Raw genomic sequence first — 17881 nt, forward strand, 5'->3', positions numbered from 1 at the left:
GGCCCCACATTATTTCAGTGTCATTCTTCTTATATCTAAACTGAATAATATAAATTTTACAACAAAGTGTTCAAAACAGATTGGTGCTTTTAAAAGAAAAAAAGCAAACTGATGACCAGCTTAGAATATGGAAACAAAGATTTGTAGAAATTACTTGTCGCTTTTATTTGTATTAATTTTACATTTAAATTTAACAGTATCTTATCCTGTAATTAAAACATTTGATTGTGCATAAAGACAAAAAGCGTATTTTCTTAAGATGTCTTTTTAGTGTATATGCATCTAAGGAAGGCTGTATGGCATGGGAGTTTAAGACATTTGGTTATATATAGTCTTCTTCTGCCCCCTAAAGGCCTTAGTGTGTCTGTTTTACTGATATCATTTCATAGTCAATGTTTTTCAGTTCTTCTACCTTGTTTTTTTTAGTATTCTGTGTTTACTAAACCATAAGTTCTACCTCCTCAGTGTTTTATTTTTCTACTCAACCGTGTGTCTGGCATTCAGGCCAATATTTGTTAGGAGCCATTATTGTATTAGGTCCAGCTCTTCAGCAGAGTATGGCATTATACCAACCAATGTGAATTTTTTTAGGGCCCTTAGTGGAGAATAGTAAAGAGATGAGTTTCTCATCCTAGAAGAGGAAATCTAATTGTATTTGTTTTTATCAAGGTCCTTTGGCAATTGTACAGACTTGTTTCTGCCTTAGTCATATTCTGGGTTTGGACCTGTCAAGTGGTTTGACACTTATATTGAAGTAACTGCATTATCTATTCATTGTGAGTCACTCAGCCTCAAGAGCAATAATTTCAAGGATTTATTTATGTCTCTAAAACCTTTGTTTACTTTTGGTTTCCTGTGTCCGTAATTTTGTCTTTTTTTTTTTTTTAAACAGAAGTAACTTGGAACAATTTTTTTGAGATGTTGGCACAGTGAAAAGGAGCCTAATTTTGTTTTAGAATTATCTTCTTTCCGTAAATTATATATTAATCATATTATCAATGGTTGATCTTTTATATTAAGTACATTTTATATCTATGCTATTATATATGTCTGATCAGAGTCATCATTAAGAATTTTAGCAGTTATAATCAGTTCTCTCTTTCTGACAATATGATCTATGTTATAATGGTAGGACCTTGTGATTATGTCTGCTAGTACTAAAATCTTTATATCCCCTGTAACGTTTTTATGGCCAAGTGCATAAATAATTGTAAGACTTGACTGATGAAGGCACAAAGTACTCCTATACTTTGCTATGTAACCAAATACTGAGTTATGTTTTGCCTTCTCCACATCATCCTTTAGTATTTAGTGGATAAACTCTATCTTTAGAACTTTCTAAGTAGGTAGTTAAATGAGTTTAACTAGTATAGATGGATGAGATCTGAGTTTGATCTAGAAGAATTAATATGTAATTTGTGTGAACCAGTTACTTGTACTAAACATTGAAAACAAGCAAGGGTAATATGAAAACTGTTCTCTATCTGTGCAAGGTTTTACAGTCTTTGCACTGCTAGAATTGTTGATTAGCAATGAAAGGAGCACTACTTTTTCCTCTTGGTGATATTTTGAGATACCCCTGAGGCTCTTGTATAGAATTTATAAGATGAATACATTTTTAAGATTTCTTCTGGGAACACTGAAATTCTTTTTTTAAAATGACAATCGATAAAGTTTTATAAAAGTTTTTTTTTATTTGTAGTTGTATTTATTATTTATTTAACTAAGGCATGCACGTTTGGGGAAACCTTATTAGGTAATTGACTAGAATTTTTTTAATGTACCTTTATTAGTCTATATATATAGCCAGTTAATTGTGTCGACATGAATTAATACAAAATATGATTGTAAAGAAAGCCCTGGATGCTTTGGGAAAAAGGAGAAAAGAGCTGTTAAGCTGCCAAAATAGAAATGTTTTACTGGCAACATTTTGCATTTTCTTTTCACAGGCCCAGTGCTTTTACAACAGAGGAATGCTAAGGGAGAATTGCCCTTGGATTATGTGGTTTCACCTCAAATCAAAGAAGAACTGTTTGCTATTACAGAAATAGAAGATACAGTGGAGAACTTTCATGCACAAGCAGAGAAACATTTTCATTACCAGCAACTTGAATTTGGCTCCTTTTTACTTAGTAGGATGTTGCTGAATTTTTGTTCAATTTTTGATTTATCTTCAGAGTTCATTTTAGCTTCCAAAGGGTTAACTCATCTAAATGAACTGCTTATGGCTTGTAAAAGTCATAAAGAAACCACCAGTGTTCATACTGACTGGTTATTGGATCTTTATGCTGGAAATATAAAGACATTGCAGAAACTCCCACATATTCTTAAGGAACTGCCTGAGAATTTGAAAGTGTGTCCTGGGATACACACTGAGGCCTTGATGGTAACATTGGAAATGATGTGTCGGTCAGTCATGGAGTTTTCATGATGATGCTAGAAAGTATGGATTGGCTTTCTAAATCTCTTCAGTTTGCATTGGTACTTACTGTGGACTTCATAGCTTACTGACAGATAGTAATTTGATTTATTTATTGACAGACTTTGCAGCCTTGCTAAATTTTAAAAGCATTTTTTAAAAAACTTCTACAAAACTCTAGTATGGGCTTCTGACTTTTTCCAGGGTGTAGAATTTGACTCAAAAGTAAAAATAATTTTGTTTTAGTATATTCTACTTCCATTAATGTTTTTTGTTTTGAAAGTGATACTATATTGTACATGTAAAATTAATTTAAATGTTTTTTCAAATCAAAATGTAATGTCCTGTATTCTAGATGTTCTAGGTCTTAGAATCATGGCAAGCATATTCATACAAATGTGTACCTATAAACTTGTAGCTCCTGACTCTTAGGGATGAATTTTGAGGAAAAAACAAGACTAAACAAAAACATGTAGCTCCCTATTTCTTCTCTCTAGGTTGTTGGACTGAAATATGCATTTTAGCTTTGTGTGTTTCTAAAATAAACATTTCTAAAATTTACAGTAATAATATTCTTTTGGTTTTTAAATGCAGCAGATATGCAGAGTCTGACAGTTCAATTCCTTGATCTGTTTTATTTTAGCAATTCATATACAAAATGTATCTGTTGCTGCCCTGTGTAACCAATATTCTGTGCCTGAAAACATTCTGCTGCATAAGTTTATGAGTTTAATATTAAGATATTGAGTGGCATCTAAGTAATAGATTTGAGATTATTTAAGATCTTAATATATAGTATGAATTTACTGAGTAGTAATGTTTTAATTTGCAGTTTTTCCTAATAGCAGTTTGTAGTAAAACTAAAAGAAAGGGTGTGGATAATAACCACTTTTGAAATTGGAGTTTCTTCACTACTGGGAGTACGTTACATTATGATACAGGTGGAAAATAAACACTTCCATTTAGCTTTTATGTAATTCAAGGGATGACTTTAGCAGTTAATCTGCTAAAGCAACACACTTCAGTTTTATTTTGGAAATAGATATTTTAACAAGATACAAATGCTCACTATCATATTACTGGGTTTGTAATCTAAATTGAAAACTGCTACATCAGTATGAAAAAATATTTTAAATAGGTACTTTTTCACACATACTCAGGAAATACTAGTTTCTATTTAGCCTTCAAATTTGGCATCATACAAATCTCTTTATTATTAATCTGCCAAAGTATCAGAGAAAAAATGATATAGTGAAGACTATCTAAGAAAAGTTTAAATACTTATAGAGAGTAAAGTGCTTCTCCAGATGATGAATAAGAACGTTTTTTATTCCAATGAGTACCTCTTTACTTCACTTGTAAAGGTGTCTGGGATAGTGTTTGCTTGGTAAACTGATATAAACTTGTAAACATAGGCTTTGACATCATACACATTTTCAAATCCTTGTCTAGTTTCTTAATAACTAAATTGCAAGGCAAATTCTTTTCTGAGCTTTGGCTTTCCTACATGTCAAATAGAAATCATACCAGGTATCTTTGTCATGATAGAATTGTTAGCATATCACATCATATGACACTTAATAAATATTATTTCCTTTCTAATTCTTACCTCCTCTTTTGATTATAATGAATCATTTAGACAAAAGGCAATATAGTAATTGTTTAAGTTGGTAGTAATTCTAAGGTAATTAAGTAATCAACATCATGAGTTAGGGTTTTATACTGTTAGTACAAAGTAGTTTTCCAAATTAGATGTTCATAACATATATTTGTTTAATTGCAATTAGCATTAATATTTCATAATTGACTGTTCTGTCTGCCAACTTCTACAAGCAGTGATGACATGAAGTATGAAACAGATGTCATTGAGGTCTCTGCCTTTAAGAAGTTTTACACTTCTTCGAAAGTCCAACATGGCAAACATAGGTTACTGTGTTCTGTGCCCTGGCTAACAATACCAGTATATGAGTATGAATTTAAATTTTCAGGAAGAGGCTTCATTTCCAAAATTACTTCTTATACTTTATTTTGGAAAACATAATAATAATTGCCTTGAATAATTGCCCAAATCTATCTTGGAGGTATAGAAAGAAGAAATTCTCAATAAGTAAAGTATAATTCATAGTCTTAGTCCTAGATTTTCAATTGCAGACTTTTCAAAGTTGCATCTGAAGACAAGGTTGAGAAATGCTATTCTTCATTGTATTTTGCCAGATGTGATATCATAGTTCTATGGAATCGTATTTTTAAAAATTTCTGTAAGAGACCTTATTACAGTGTAAATAAAGCTGGAGAGGAGATTTCTGAGCAGTTAAGATTCAGCTTTTCCCCATACAGTGTTTACTGGCAGTTTCTTAAATCTCTTTGAAGTTAGAGTTTTCTAGGTTGTTAATTTTTAATTTCACTTTGCAGAATAAAATCATCCAAGTATATACATATTCTGTCATTTTATTCATTCCAAGATGACCAGAAAAACATCCTCATAAAAGTCAAATGTGAAATTAATTCTTTTGAATTCAGCATTTCTTGAACACCTACTCTGAACCAGGTGGTGTGCTTGACAAGGGCTAACTACAAAAAAAGAGGAAAGGCCCACAGTCTAGGAAGGTAAATAAGGCTTAAGTATTGTGAATTTTATTGTCTTCTACATTTGCTAAAAAATTAATTTCAGTTTTGTAGGTTTCTGAAATTTTCAGTAATAATTGGTGTTCTGTTTTAGTTTATAAATGTGAATATTCAAGTGTCCAGTACTTTAATCCTTTGATGAGTATTATTTTAGCAATTTTATTTTAGAGTGGATAGGATGTAGGGTGTGCTTTTGCAGTCTTAGTATTTTTAAGCAAGCACAAATGCATTACACTAAGATACTTTATATAACCTCCAGAAAATATCTGCCATTTTTGTTTATAGTGTTATAGAAAGTTAATTAAATGAATACCTTCACATGAAAAAAAATATCCGTAGAATGTGCAATCCTTATGCCTTTATACACCTTTCCAGTTAAGCGGTGAACTTGATGAGAGGCTGTCACTGTTGCTCCTTAATCAGTAGGAAGGGGTCATCTTTGAGTGACATGAGGCACTCTTTCCCTGAGGCATTTATCACGTAGCTTTCACGCCAATTGCACCTCCTGCTGACGTGGAGCTTGCAAAACTAGGAATGATAATTGTTTTTATGACAAATGTGGATTGAGTTAGAAAGGTCAGTGATAGCGTTATTGGAATTAGGCTCTGCCTGGTGTTGTCAAAACAGGAGACATGGAATTGTTAACTATTCCTTGTAAATCAAATTATGTTATCAGAAAATTCACCTTGTAGGTTAAAATGAGCTGTAGTTGGAGAATATACTTTGGTAGTTATTTGTTGTGATACATATTTTGAAATTCTTATAGGCTATAAATTAATTAGAAAAGGTTGAAGTGTTGTTTTATTTGGTTCTGAGCATACATTTTCAAGGTAATGCAAATCCTACTCAAAGAAGACCTTTTCAAAGGAAATAAAACATTTTTAACATCATTGATTACTAGATGTTTAAAAAGAGTTTGTCCTCTTAAATACTTATCTTACAGAACATCTAAAATATGTACAAGCTGTTCTTAATACTTTTTATATTTGAATTTATTACTATGTCTTTTTTAGTGTAAGTATAGTTTTGATTGTAAATACACTTAATGTGTATTTATAAAAATACACACTATTTTTAAAAACACATTATTTTTTTAAAAATTATGTTTTTTAAAAAGCTTGAAATACAATCCTTAGTACTAGATATAAGTGATTTTTTTTTTAGAATGTTAATACTTTTTGTTTTTCAAGAGATATATTGATGATCCCTCCCACCCCCTTTTTAAAACAGAAGTATAATGAACTCTGTTCTGGGTTTTTAAACTACTTGCGGAATTAAAGATCAACAATATTAAGTCAGCAAAGTGACTATTAAACCGTATTTCTAACAAAATATGCAGTATTGTTATATATGTAATATATCATATTGCCTTTAACAAATATAGACCCCATAAGCCCTTATTCAAGTATTTATAAATAGTTATTTCCAATTAGAATTAAAACATATACTTCCAAATGAGTCATTTTTGCATCATGGCCCCAAATCTTTTTAGATGTAGAACCCAGATTTGGTAGACTTAATCCTCTTCCTTGCCAAAGTATCTGACTTGGATCAAGCGAACGTTAATGTATTATGGATGTTAAACATTAATAGAAAATGGCTCACTAGCTTCGGACATACAATTTCATTCTACCAAAGAGTGGAAATTTAAACAAAAAACAAAACAAAACAAAAAGTTTAGCATTTCCAAAAAGTAAGATGTGCTGAACTGAAAATCTGGAATCCAGGTTTGAATTTATATCTATCATACTGTCGTTTATCTTGATAGTAGATGAACTAAAGTTACCACTGCTTCTCTATTCTGTCTCAAAGTGAAATAAATAGTAATATTGAAAAATCATTAATCTTAAAGTGTTGACAGATGAAAATAACTTAGTTTGTTGTCAGTGACTTCTCAACCTAAAGGTTAGGTCAACAGTGGTTTATGTCATGACTCTTAATAAATTTTTCTAATGACCAGAATAGTTTGATTTATGATAGTTTTTTTGTTTTTGTTTAAAGGAATATATATCTTTGTTATCTGGCTTCATCCTAAAGATGCATTTTTCTACTTTGCATTCGTTCCTTTTTACATTAGAGATAAAATTACCGAGCAATAAGTAAAATCTGGTAAAATTAAAATATGTGTTTTAAAGAATTTTCCAGGAAAACTTAAAAGCAGAATAGTAAAGGTGAAAACTGGACAAGGGGATGAGGGGAAAAATGGTTAAGAATCATTCTGCTTAAAGGAATCCAAAGGGTAAAGATTTCTAGGTACTGTTTATTATATTGATGGAAGTTAGTGAAGGTATAAAATCAGACAAAAAGCATGTAGACTAATCTCAGAAATGAACTGGGTCTTTGAAAATTTTGAATAATATTCGATAAACTAAACCAAAGGTCCAGATAATTGTTTTATAGAAGGTTCTTTTGGTTGAAATTCAGTTTAATCAAAAATGAAGAATAATAAAATTCCAGTTCTAATAGTATCAGAAACAGGCTAGATTTTTTTTTCACTGTTTTTTAAAAAACAATTGACACATAATAATTGAACATGTTTATTAGGGTACACTGTGATGCTTCAATACATGTGTACATTGTATAGTGATAAAATCGTGGTTAACATGTCATTTATCTTAAACCTTTACAATATCTTTGTGGTGATAACGTTCAAGACCCACTTTTCTAGCTATCTTGAAATATAATACATTGTTATTATCTGTAGTCGCCCCACTATGTAATAGAACATCAGCACTTACTCCTCTTAGTTCATCTAACTAACTTTGTAGCCCTTGAGACCATCCTCTCCCCATCTTTGCCTTCCCTCCCTTTCCCTTCCCAGCCTCTGATAACCGCTATTCATTCTACTGTCTACTTCTATGAGATCAACTCTCCTAGCTTCCACATATAAGTGAGATCATGTGGTATTTGTCTTTCTGTGAGAAAAAGGTTGTTTCGAATAGTAATACTCAGTCCTTTCTCACAGGCAAATCTTGACTCATTTCTTATTTTCCTGTCATTTCAGTTCTTTTACACTCCCAAAAATACTGTTAAGTTCATACATGTTACTGGAGGAAATGGACTCAGAGAGTTGAAAGCTACTTATTAAAAGTGGTTGGACCTTTTACCTAAATATCATTTTTTACTAACATTAATATTTTTAAAATTGAAACTAAATGTTATTAAAAAGGATCTTCTCAGCCAGACATGGTACCACATGCCTATAGTCCCAGCTACTTGAGAGGCTGAGGCAGAATGATCACTTGAGCCCAGGAGTTCAAGGCCAACCTGAGCAACATAGCAAGACTGTCTTTTAAAAAAATAATAACATAAATATATCATCTAAATTACATAAGGAAAAAGATTGTAAGTAAAAAATTGCTTATAGTGATTGTCTTTATGTGAAAAAATTTTGGATATTTCTTTTTCACCTCTCCAGGTTTCTTTGTAATGATTTATATTTGTTTATAATACCAGTAACCAATTTATTTTGAAGGTAATGCTCCTGATTTAAGTAAGAATCAGTCCTTGAAATTTTTCTAAAGTTGCCTTATTTAAACTGGCACCTACTGGATTTTTAAAAGGTAAATTACTGTTTTAATATACTATTTAAAGTTGGATATAATTAAAAGTATAATTAGTATTATCTAACACAGATCTCAAAAAATACACTATACATGTGCTCCTTTTTTCAAAGTGAATCTGACCACTTTACTGATCTGCTTTTCTACTCTTTAAGACACTTCAAAATGGAGCCCCAAGTATGTTGAAGTGAGAACTGGGGAGACTTTACTCTTTTGTAGTACTCTTAAATTGCTAAAGATTAAACTTGCTCATGTGGATACTATGTGGAGTCATAACATATAACATATCTTTACTTTGTGATTTTAGTATTTATGGGACCTGAAGAATTACTTGTTCTCTGGTGATTTCAGATTCGACACAGAAAAGCAGGGAGAAACTGGTAAGATTAAATGATAGCTACATTTATTCAAAGATTGAACCTTAAATGGCTTTGAAAGGATACTACTGTATTAAGAATTTTTTTCTTCTATCATCACTCTGAAAAAATATCCACTTTATAACTTACTTATTATTTGCAACATTAATGCAGATACAAACAACCCTCTGTTGAGAGAATTCTGAGAGTGTCTTACCACAGCTCTCCAGAGCATATTATTTTGCATCTCTTTTGTGAAGCCCGGCAAAATAGCTTCTTGAAAGGTACTCTTTTAAGTAGTACAACTCAGAACAATCTTTTTACAGTTGTGTTTTGTATAAATATCCTGGATACCTACATGGTAACTATAGTACAACCTGATAGTATCAATCTGTTTTTGGGAGGAAGATTTCTTACCTACCGGTCAGGGCTGTTGTTACAGTTATGGGAGGGAAATCAAGTACATATGCATTAAATGTACTGTGTATCAAGTACGTAGCATGATAGTGTGCAAGATTGGATGGTGAATACTTGGTATCCCCAATCCATAAGTCAGAGTATTTTGCTCTTGCTTAAATTACCAAGTGCTGTATGTTTTGATTTTTAAAAAATGTTTTTCTCTTCTGAAAATGAATGTTTTTAAAAGTGATGTTAAGCAATTTCACACAAATAATGGAACATCATATTAATCTGTTTAAAAACTCCTGTGTCAGATATGTATAGTATTTTCTGGATGGCTTCTCGTGTGCTTCAAAGACCCTCTTATGTTTGCTAGGTTCTCTGTTAATGGAAACTGAAGTTTGTAAGAGTTTTAGGCCAAACGTAAGAGGTAGGTATACCATTGTGTTTTTTTGCTCAGAAATTGTTAGCTACTTCCTCTGTTATAAAACAAAGATGACAAAATTACATACTCCGCCTTGTATAATAGCAAATAGACACTTCTATCTTTGTAAAATTTTTCTAAGAGCTTATTAGTTCTTGACACCAACAAATTGTTTTCCATGGTTGCAGTGTTACAAGATACACAGAGATTTTGACTTTTCATAATTACTACTGTAGAAAAGAAGAATGTTTTGTGGGGCATGTAGTTATAAGGTTTCAGTTCTCTGATAGCTTTATTTAAAAGGGTTCTTTGAGCTTGGGACACATATTGTCATTTCCTTCCCCTCATCTCTCTTCTGTGGTCCAGCTGTCTCTGTAACAACAATGCTTGACTATTCTCAGGTGTCTCCAGTAATGCAAAAGGCAAGTATGAGTAGTGAGGGCCAGGTGTGCTTTTTCTATGAATTTAGCATTTCCTCCAAACCTGTCACCATTTGAACTCTGGCAAAATAAAATCCCTCAAATGGACTCAAGCCATTTTGAGCTTGTCTTTGACTAGAAAGTGAAACTGAACCTATATTATCATCTTTCTTCACTAGTGGGAGCAAGTTCCCACTAGCAAGTGGGAGTGAGTTCCACTCAGCCAGGCCTCAGGATCTCCTTAAATGTATTCCTCCAGAGAAAATAAGATAGTTTTCAGGTTCACTCATTGGCTCAGGTTGGCCACTCCTTTTCTCTTTGGAAAGAACATTGAAGAATCTGTAGTAGGGGATAATTGCACTACAATTTTAATTTTGCTACATACTGAAAAAACTTAGGCATGGCTACTTACCTAACCCATTTCTGCTTTCCTTGAAACAAATCTTTCTGCCTAATATAATAACACTTAATTGACTAAAGCAGAACAGCAGTGTATTTTACTTTGTAAAAAATGGAGTAATAATTTTTCAGTGACATTTGGAGGTACGGATAATCAAATTTAAAAACCTGTCTTTACAAAAATACTGCTTGTGCATGTAATAGAACACTTCTTTTGTTTGGGTTTTTGGTTTTTTTTTGTTTTAAGCTTAGATTGTCAAAGAAGAGCCCAATAAATTGAAACTCATTTGAGGTCAATTACAATATTTGTTTTTATTTTTTGATTCTTAACCCAGATCCCTCCTTTGAAAAGCACAGATAGAATCATTAAGTTCCAGGAAACCTTTCATGGTGCTCTTAGTTTCTACATTGTATGATTGCTTTGGACATTTGATAGTTTTTATTTGCATACTATTATTTTTTAATGAGATTTTTCAATAGTATTTCTCAAATTTTAGCCATTCAGCTGAAATAAATCTTATAATGTGACTGCCTCTATACAAATTGCCACTATATAAAAGAAACTGAGGTACCAGAGGGTAACATTTTCATCAAAAAAAAAAGAAAAAAAAAGTTTTGTTTTCTTTCAGTGAGTTACACCAATCATCCCAGGAAAAAGAATTATAATTGAAAGGAATGACACTATTGTAAGAAAGAATTTACCACATTATTTTCTATGTGGTTTTAATTCATACTTGACTGAACAATTAGAAAAGGCTGATTCTAGATACCCTAATCAAACCAATGAATAGACATCTGTACACACACTCACACTAGAGTGTGAAATCACGCTATTCATTTAAAGCCCAAGGATTTAAGCAAGTATTAATTTAGCAATACCTGAGACGTTTTTCAAGAAGTATAATGGTAGCTGTCTTTACTTGTATTTCTGGAGCAAAAAGGTATAACTACCTTATACCTTTTTGTTTCTTCTTAATGCTGAGTCAACATTATAAACATTTAGGCCCATTTAACAAGTTTATTCGCTGAAATTACTGCCTTTGAATAACATTAATACAAATGTAGACTACTTTGAGCATAGGAGACCTTAGATATGAGATCAAAGTGGAAAAAAAGCTCCTGTGGTCCCTAGATAAGAATTTACTCTGAGTTTTTCTTCACTTTTAAATGCAGAATAAAAATTTTATAAAAGATAATTTTAGAAATGTATCAATTAAATTTGGCTCTCACTGTACTTCAACTCCAGATTTGATTTTAGTATACAATCATTGGTTTGACCATTGCCTATAACAGGGTCATACAGTTGGTATTCGATAAATATATCACAGAGTCCTTTTAAGAATCTCCCAACTCAGATTATCCTAGTGCATATAGAATGTTCAAAAATTGGAATTCCTACAGAACCTATCAATCAGTTTGAGTCTGGAACAGTACCAGCATGAATGAGAAGTACTATTATGTTCTTTTTGATAAGTAGGGAAAAATTAAAAAGCACAAATATGCATTAAAAGCACAAATACGCATTATGAATTATCACAACGAATGTCAGTAATAGTTTATGAATATAAATAAAGACTCAGTGAATTTACTCACTAAAAGATACTAAAGGAATATATTTAGTAGTTCACAATATCTACAATAGTTAGCAGTCCAAGTAGATGTTTGAGTGACATTCAGTCTCTTAAGAAATATTTACATCACAGATCTCAAAATGAAGGCAAGTCAGGCAACTCTCAAGACAGAATTGCACCTATGTGAGAAGAGGAAAGAAATAGTTAAAATTTTAACTATACATATTCTGTTTTCAGCCTGTGAATGTAGTAGTTTCTAAAAGCAATGAAGATTTCCCTGAATATCACTTTTGTGCCTCAAGCTAGTTCTTATTCCTCTATTAATTTCATTGGTTGCTCACCCCTCCAGATGTATTTTCATGTAAGAGTCAGTTTCAGGAAAAAAGTCTTGTTTGTTTAAACCAAATCTGTTTTTCTCCAAGTGACATATAATTTTTAAGAATATGCACACAATCCCTCATCAATCTCTGAACCACCAAAAAAAAAAAAAAAAAAAGGAGTGCTGATTATACATGGGAAAGATTTTCTTTTGTATTTAATGCAATGAATGTGTAGTCAACATTACCATTGAACTAAACATCTGAAATTTGATACAGTGAAACAAACAAATTAGTCATCTGTTAATGGTTACTATCCACCAGATACATCTGAGGTTGTAGAATATCAGGCTTATAGACATTTGAGTACACATTGTCAGCACAGAACATAAAAGTCTCACATAAGGTATAACTGAAAGTTATTTCAAACAGTTATCTCATCAATAAACTTTCTGTAGTAACATCATGTTCATGGAACATTATGTTTTTAGCAACAGTGATGGTATGCAGACAGAAGCATGTCATTTTAAACATGATACATTAAATAAAGCATGTTGAGGTCAAAGCCTTTCTGTAGAAAGGGAATTTAATTGACATTCAAGCATAGTATATAAACAGATCAAAATAGTTCTATTTTAAGAAATAGTATTTAACAACTTATCTCTAAAATAAAAATACTTTAAAAATCAGCTTCAATGAAATTAAATTTATTGTTAAAGAATCTTCCTTTAGAGTGAAATATACATTTCTTTTAGCTTTTCTATAGTTTTTCCAGTATAACCCCCACTTTTACCCCATCCAAGTTTATTATTAATAAAGTAGTGCAAAGCATTGTCTGCTGCAATTTCAACTGAGTGTAATCCCCTACCAAGTCAGGGAAGTAAGACATTCTCAACCAACCAAATTATTTTTTCTCCAGAGTTATGCTCCCTTAGTATACCAGGGAGTGAGATACAAAAACTACTTTAAGAGTCTTGGGAATGCAATTTTAAAGTATAGATTCTATGATAATAGTGAAACATTGATAAAGGCAACCACCACCCCCAAGCAGTTTATTTTACAAAACAGGTTTTCATGCATAATCAAGAAAGATTTTTTTTTTTTTAATAAATGAATGTAGTGAAACACTGGCATATCACTTAGCACACTGAATTCTCTACATTAAAATTCACACTAATAACAAAATCATAGTATGAATTAAAGCATTTCAGTAATCTAATGAGAAAGCAGGTTTTTTTTTCTGTGAGAGCACTTGAGTATTAAAATGTTTTTAGATGCACAGATACAATCTGACACCAAAAGCGATATGGATATAGTTTCCTAGTATTTTTGATAACTGTACTTACTGGGTTGCTAATTTCCTAACTAACTCTGTATAAATTAAAGTAGTGGTAGGTATAAAAATTCAGATAGGCAATCGTTTATAAACTGGCAGTATTTATGTTATGTAGTCCTGTAGAGATTTTAAGGTTTTAGATGGAATGATTGAAATTCTATAAAGAAAACTTTCTAACCTTCTGAGTATTGATTCTCTCGAGGGAGTGAATGTACCTTCACTTATTAGCTTAAAATCAGCCTAAGTCATACCTAAGTAATTTGCACAGGAGTGAATGTTGGGATCTAAAGCCAGAATATATGTTAAATTGAAATGTATCCATTCCATTATTCAGGCTTTGAAATTTCCCTCCCTTTTGAAATTTATAAAACATAGAAAACTGTAATGGATTACTTTTCAGATAAAAAATAGTCACATTAAAAAAAAAAACTTTAAAATCAAATTGACATTTACAATTGATGTAGATTTAATCAGAGCACAGGTATTTAATCCACTTGTAATTAGATAAGAATATATCTTCCAGTGTTATCATTCTTATATTTGTTCTTTCAGTGTGTTATATTATTATCCACAGCTAACAAGGCTTTGACACAGCAGTAGCAAAACCTTTATCAAGTTGAGTCTGTACAATAGAAGTATATTTTCAAAGACATATGCCTTTGTACACTATTTACAAATTCTCTCGATCATGATAAAAAGGCAAAATAAATAAAAAGCAGAAAGAAAGGAAATGCTGCTGAGGCTGAGGGCTTTTTCTTTTATCTTCCCAAACAGATGCTGGTCTCCTCAGTGCTGGGAGCTGGCTAGCCAAGATTGTTTTTCTTTCTTTTATATGGGCTATGAGAAGGATCTGGTTTCAATTCTTGGTATTGCACCTGTTTAAACAGAGTTCAGAGGAAGACTGGTCAGGTGGCCACTTTTTGGCAAAGAAAGGAAAAGCAAAGGAATGAGAGACTATGCTGGGGGGGAACAAAGTACTCACTCTAGAAGCTGTATGGGATCTGCAGCTGAAATGCAGAAAGCAATAGAATGACAGAGCAAGAATAAGGGAAATCCTGTTGGAAACTACAGGGGGCCCTGATGTGAACTTTAGTAATGGTATTATTCACTGTCTAAAACACATTACATTAAAAGTAAAACCATCTACATCAATTTTTTAAAGGGCTCGATAATGGTTTTTTACAATTTATCGTGTGTTTGCTTAATACAGTCTTAATCTCCATCCAGCCCACTGTCATGTCATAGCAAATGAAAAAGGTATCACTGTAACTCAGCTTCAGGATTTAAAAAAACAAAACAACAACAAAAAAACCTTCTTTTATTTTGAAAACAGCTGATGGTTAATGGGCATTAACCTCAAAGGATTTCAAAGGATTTTTGAGATATGCTCCACTCTTCAAAAAGCAGTCAGCTTTCCTCTCCTCACTGATCTCCAAAATATACTTCTTTAAAACTTACTTGTAATTCTTGCAAATTCTGGAAAGACTTTTTTTTTCTTAAATGTCCACTGGCATATTTTGCTCTCATCATCTAATATTCCTGTTTCCTCCCCTCAGGTCATACTCCCTGTCACAAACTCCAGCTGAACTAACTTGGAGGAGGATCTTCCCTGACAGCTCTGGTAGGTTCTTTATGCAACTGCTTTTTCTCCCATTCTCTGTAAGTTCTTCTTGGATAACACCCCAGGTGAGCTAAATTTCTGACTGGTAAAATCTGCTACACAGGCTTTATTAATTTTACTCAGCTGTTCTAAAGCCTTTGAAATTAGAAGGATATAAAAGCTAAAACCCAGTGCCACACTACGTTAAAATAATAGCAATAATAATAATGAAACCTACATACCACTTGTACATCTGAAGGGACTCTGGAAAGGAAGTCAAGTAGTTCATTGTTATCAATTGCATATGGACTCCGAAGCTTTTTTGTAAATTTATTGATGCCTGAAACAAAGTTGGAGTTAAACAAAGCACATTTCTGACAAAAGTGTTGTAGTAATTTGAAGATCTAACTTGTATGCCTTGACCAATGAACCAATACACCCAGGTTTTTCCCTCTCTTCCTCTTTTTCTTCTTCATTTCTTCCTCCTTTCCAGCTCAACTTGTACCTTAGTAGCTTCTTCCAAGCAGGAAAGGCTTTCTATGTGGGAAATAAAGGAGGTGCCCTGGGGGTTAATTAGCAATATCTTGATTTTTTTCCCCCTGTGTTACGGTCTACTTAGAAGCCTTGCTTTAGTGTTTCATTTATGATGAAACTTGCTTTCCTACTTTTTGGGTTAAGACTGTTAAGGCAAGATGTCTAACTTATTTGGTTTCCCCTTTTCCAAAGATGCACCTTTTTGGAGGTGGGGGTGTATGCTCCTGTTATGCCAGCTAAATGTTTAGAAGACACATGATGTTTACTTTTTTCAAACCTGAAAAGATTTGCCCCAACTTTGTAAAAAAAAAAATAAATAAACATCTTTACATGAAATCAACAAATTGGTAAAAACTGAGCCATACACTAGAGCATCTTGGCTCCTCTTCAGGGAGTTCATGCAGAATAAACTTCTGGAATCTTGATTTTGGTCCATCTCCTCATGTAAGACCTGTGTCTTAAATTTCTGGCTAATATTTCAGCAATCACTTACCACTAAAGGAATACTGTTCTTGTTTTATTTTGTTTGATGAAAGAAGAGGCCCAAACACATTCTGCAAAATTACTTTTAAGACAGCTAGTCAGTGAGGGCACTGCAGGTTACACAGCTAGATGTCTGCCCTGGGCTCCAGTTTCTGCAAACCTAGGAGAACAGGGCATTCACCACCACCTATTGCAACAGAGATGACTCCACATCTCTGACCTACCAAGGCAGGTCTGACCCTAGGTAGATTAGAGTTAATAAACTGCCACACATGACATTCTACCCTAATTTTTTCTATAAAGCAGCATCTGTTTTAACTATCAGGAAGAAATGAAAGATGAACATACAATAGGAAGCTAGTGGAAATTATTCTTCCCTTATATAATGAAAGTGCTGTCTAAAGTGAATTTCTTTGAATTATAGAAATTAGGAAAGGAAAAAATAATTACCATTTTCCCCACCTCTCACCCAGACTGAAAGGGTAATTATAGTGATAATAAGGGGTAAGAGGGCTTCCTCAATATATGGCAAGTTGGGCCAAGAAGAATAGGGACAAAGTATCTTAAAAGCGGAGGGCTTGGAGTCATCAGATTTGAACTCACTTTATTCCAATATATTTCTTCAAAAGCCTTAAAAAGAAAAGAATTTTGCTTTCAGTGTAAGCACATGCTTTCTGAAGCTAAGACTCATTTTGGTTCTTTGCATTTTGTATTTGATTTGTTTTAGCAATCTTAGGTGTATGTGTAAGCAGGTGAGGGGTAAGTAGAGAATTCTTCTTCTACCCAGTCTAGTTTATATATTAATGTTATAGTAGATCCTAGAGACTGAAAATTGTTTTCCAAACCAAGAATTTTGTCAGGAAAGAAAAAAAAAAGAATGCTGCAACTGACAATCTCCTAAATGGAGCCCAGGTGCATAAGAATCATTGGCATGCAGCATAGTTGCATTAAAAATCAGGACCGAAAAAAATCACCTTTGATTGAGGTCTTTTTAGAAACATTCTTGTTTAGTACACATAAAAGGATCTTTTTGTTCCTAAGGAACCTGCAAGTGCCAAGGACCCTTTTCCCGAATGCTAAAGGTGACCTCTTAAACAGGCAGCCATGTATAGTACCATGTTTACATATACTTCCACAAGATAAAATACAACAGCAAAAAAAGCATATTTTCCTAAATGCACCATATGGATTGAAATGCCTCTGTTTGTATATAAATGGTGAAAATAAATCAGAGGGATATCTAGACAAAGCTACACTTTGATATATGAAGAATCTGCACAACTAACATGTTTATAGTATGATGAAGCCTAGTGTGCCAGATAAGAAAAATACATTTTGCAGGTGGACCTAAATCTTTATACTGTTGTGATTTTTAACCGACCTGTCTCTTTTCATCATGGAGTAGCTTCATGACCATAAATACAGGGAACTGCTGA

The 17881-nt window shown here is 32.6% G+C and overlaps 2 protein-coding genes across 27 annotated transcripts in view; one reads left to right on the plus strand and one right to left on the minus strand.

Moving 5' to 3' along the window:
• SLF1 (SMC5-SMC6 complex localization factor 1) overlaps positions 1-17881 on the plus strand; it is a 92001-nt gene that overhangs the window by 69964 nt on the left and 4156 nt on the right. For 7 of the 13 annotated variants that reach the window (XM_054489415.2, XM_054489408.2, XM_054489410.2 and 4 more), the window contains one exon: positions 1950-15449. In XM_054489415.2, coding sequence (XP_054345390.1) covers positions 1950-2431 — 482 coding nt within the window. In that variant the 3' untranslated portion in view covers positions 2432-15449. The remainder of the gene's footprint in view (positions 1-1949; positions 15450-17881) is intronic. The other 6 variants (XM_063664997.1, XM_063664995.1, XM_063664994.1 and 3 more) reach the window with 6 other exon arrangements.
• Positions 10891-17881, minus strand: part of MCTP1 (multiple C2 and transmembrane domain containing 1) — a 609877-nt gene continuing 602886 nt past the window's right edge. For 8 of the 14 annotated variants that reach the window (XM_054489419.2, XM_054489418.2, XM_054489417.2 and 5 more), the window contains 2 exons: positions 15671-15768; positions 10891-14703 (listed from right to left, as the gene is read on the minus strand). In XM_054489419.2, the coding sequence (XP_054345394.1) occupies positions 14632-14703; positions 15671-15768 (170 nt within the window). In that variant the 3' untranslated portion in view covers positions 10891-14631. The remainder of the gene's footprint in view (positions 14704-15670; positions 15769-17881) is intronic. The other 6 variants (XM_054489425.2, XM_054489426.2, XM_054489424.2 and 3 more) reach the window with 2 other exon arrangements.

Source organism: Pongo pygmaeus, chromosome 4, assembly GCF_028885625.2.
Source record: "Pongo pygmaeus isolate AG05252 chromosome 4, NHGRI_mPonPyg2-v2.0_pri, whole genome shotgun sequence".
In the NCBI taxonomy this organism is placed as follows: domain Eukaryota; kingdom Metazoa; phylum Chordata; class Mammalia; order Primates; family Hominidae; genus Pongo; species Pongo pygmaeus.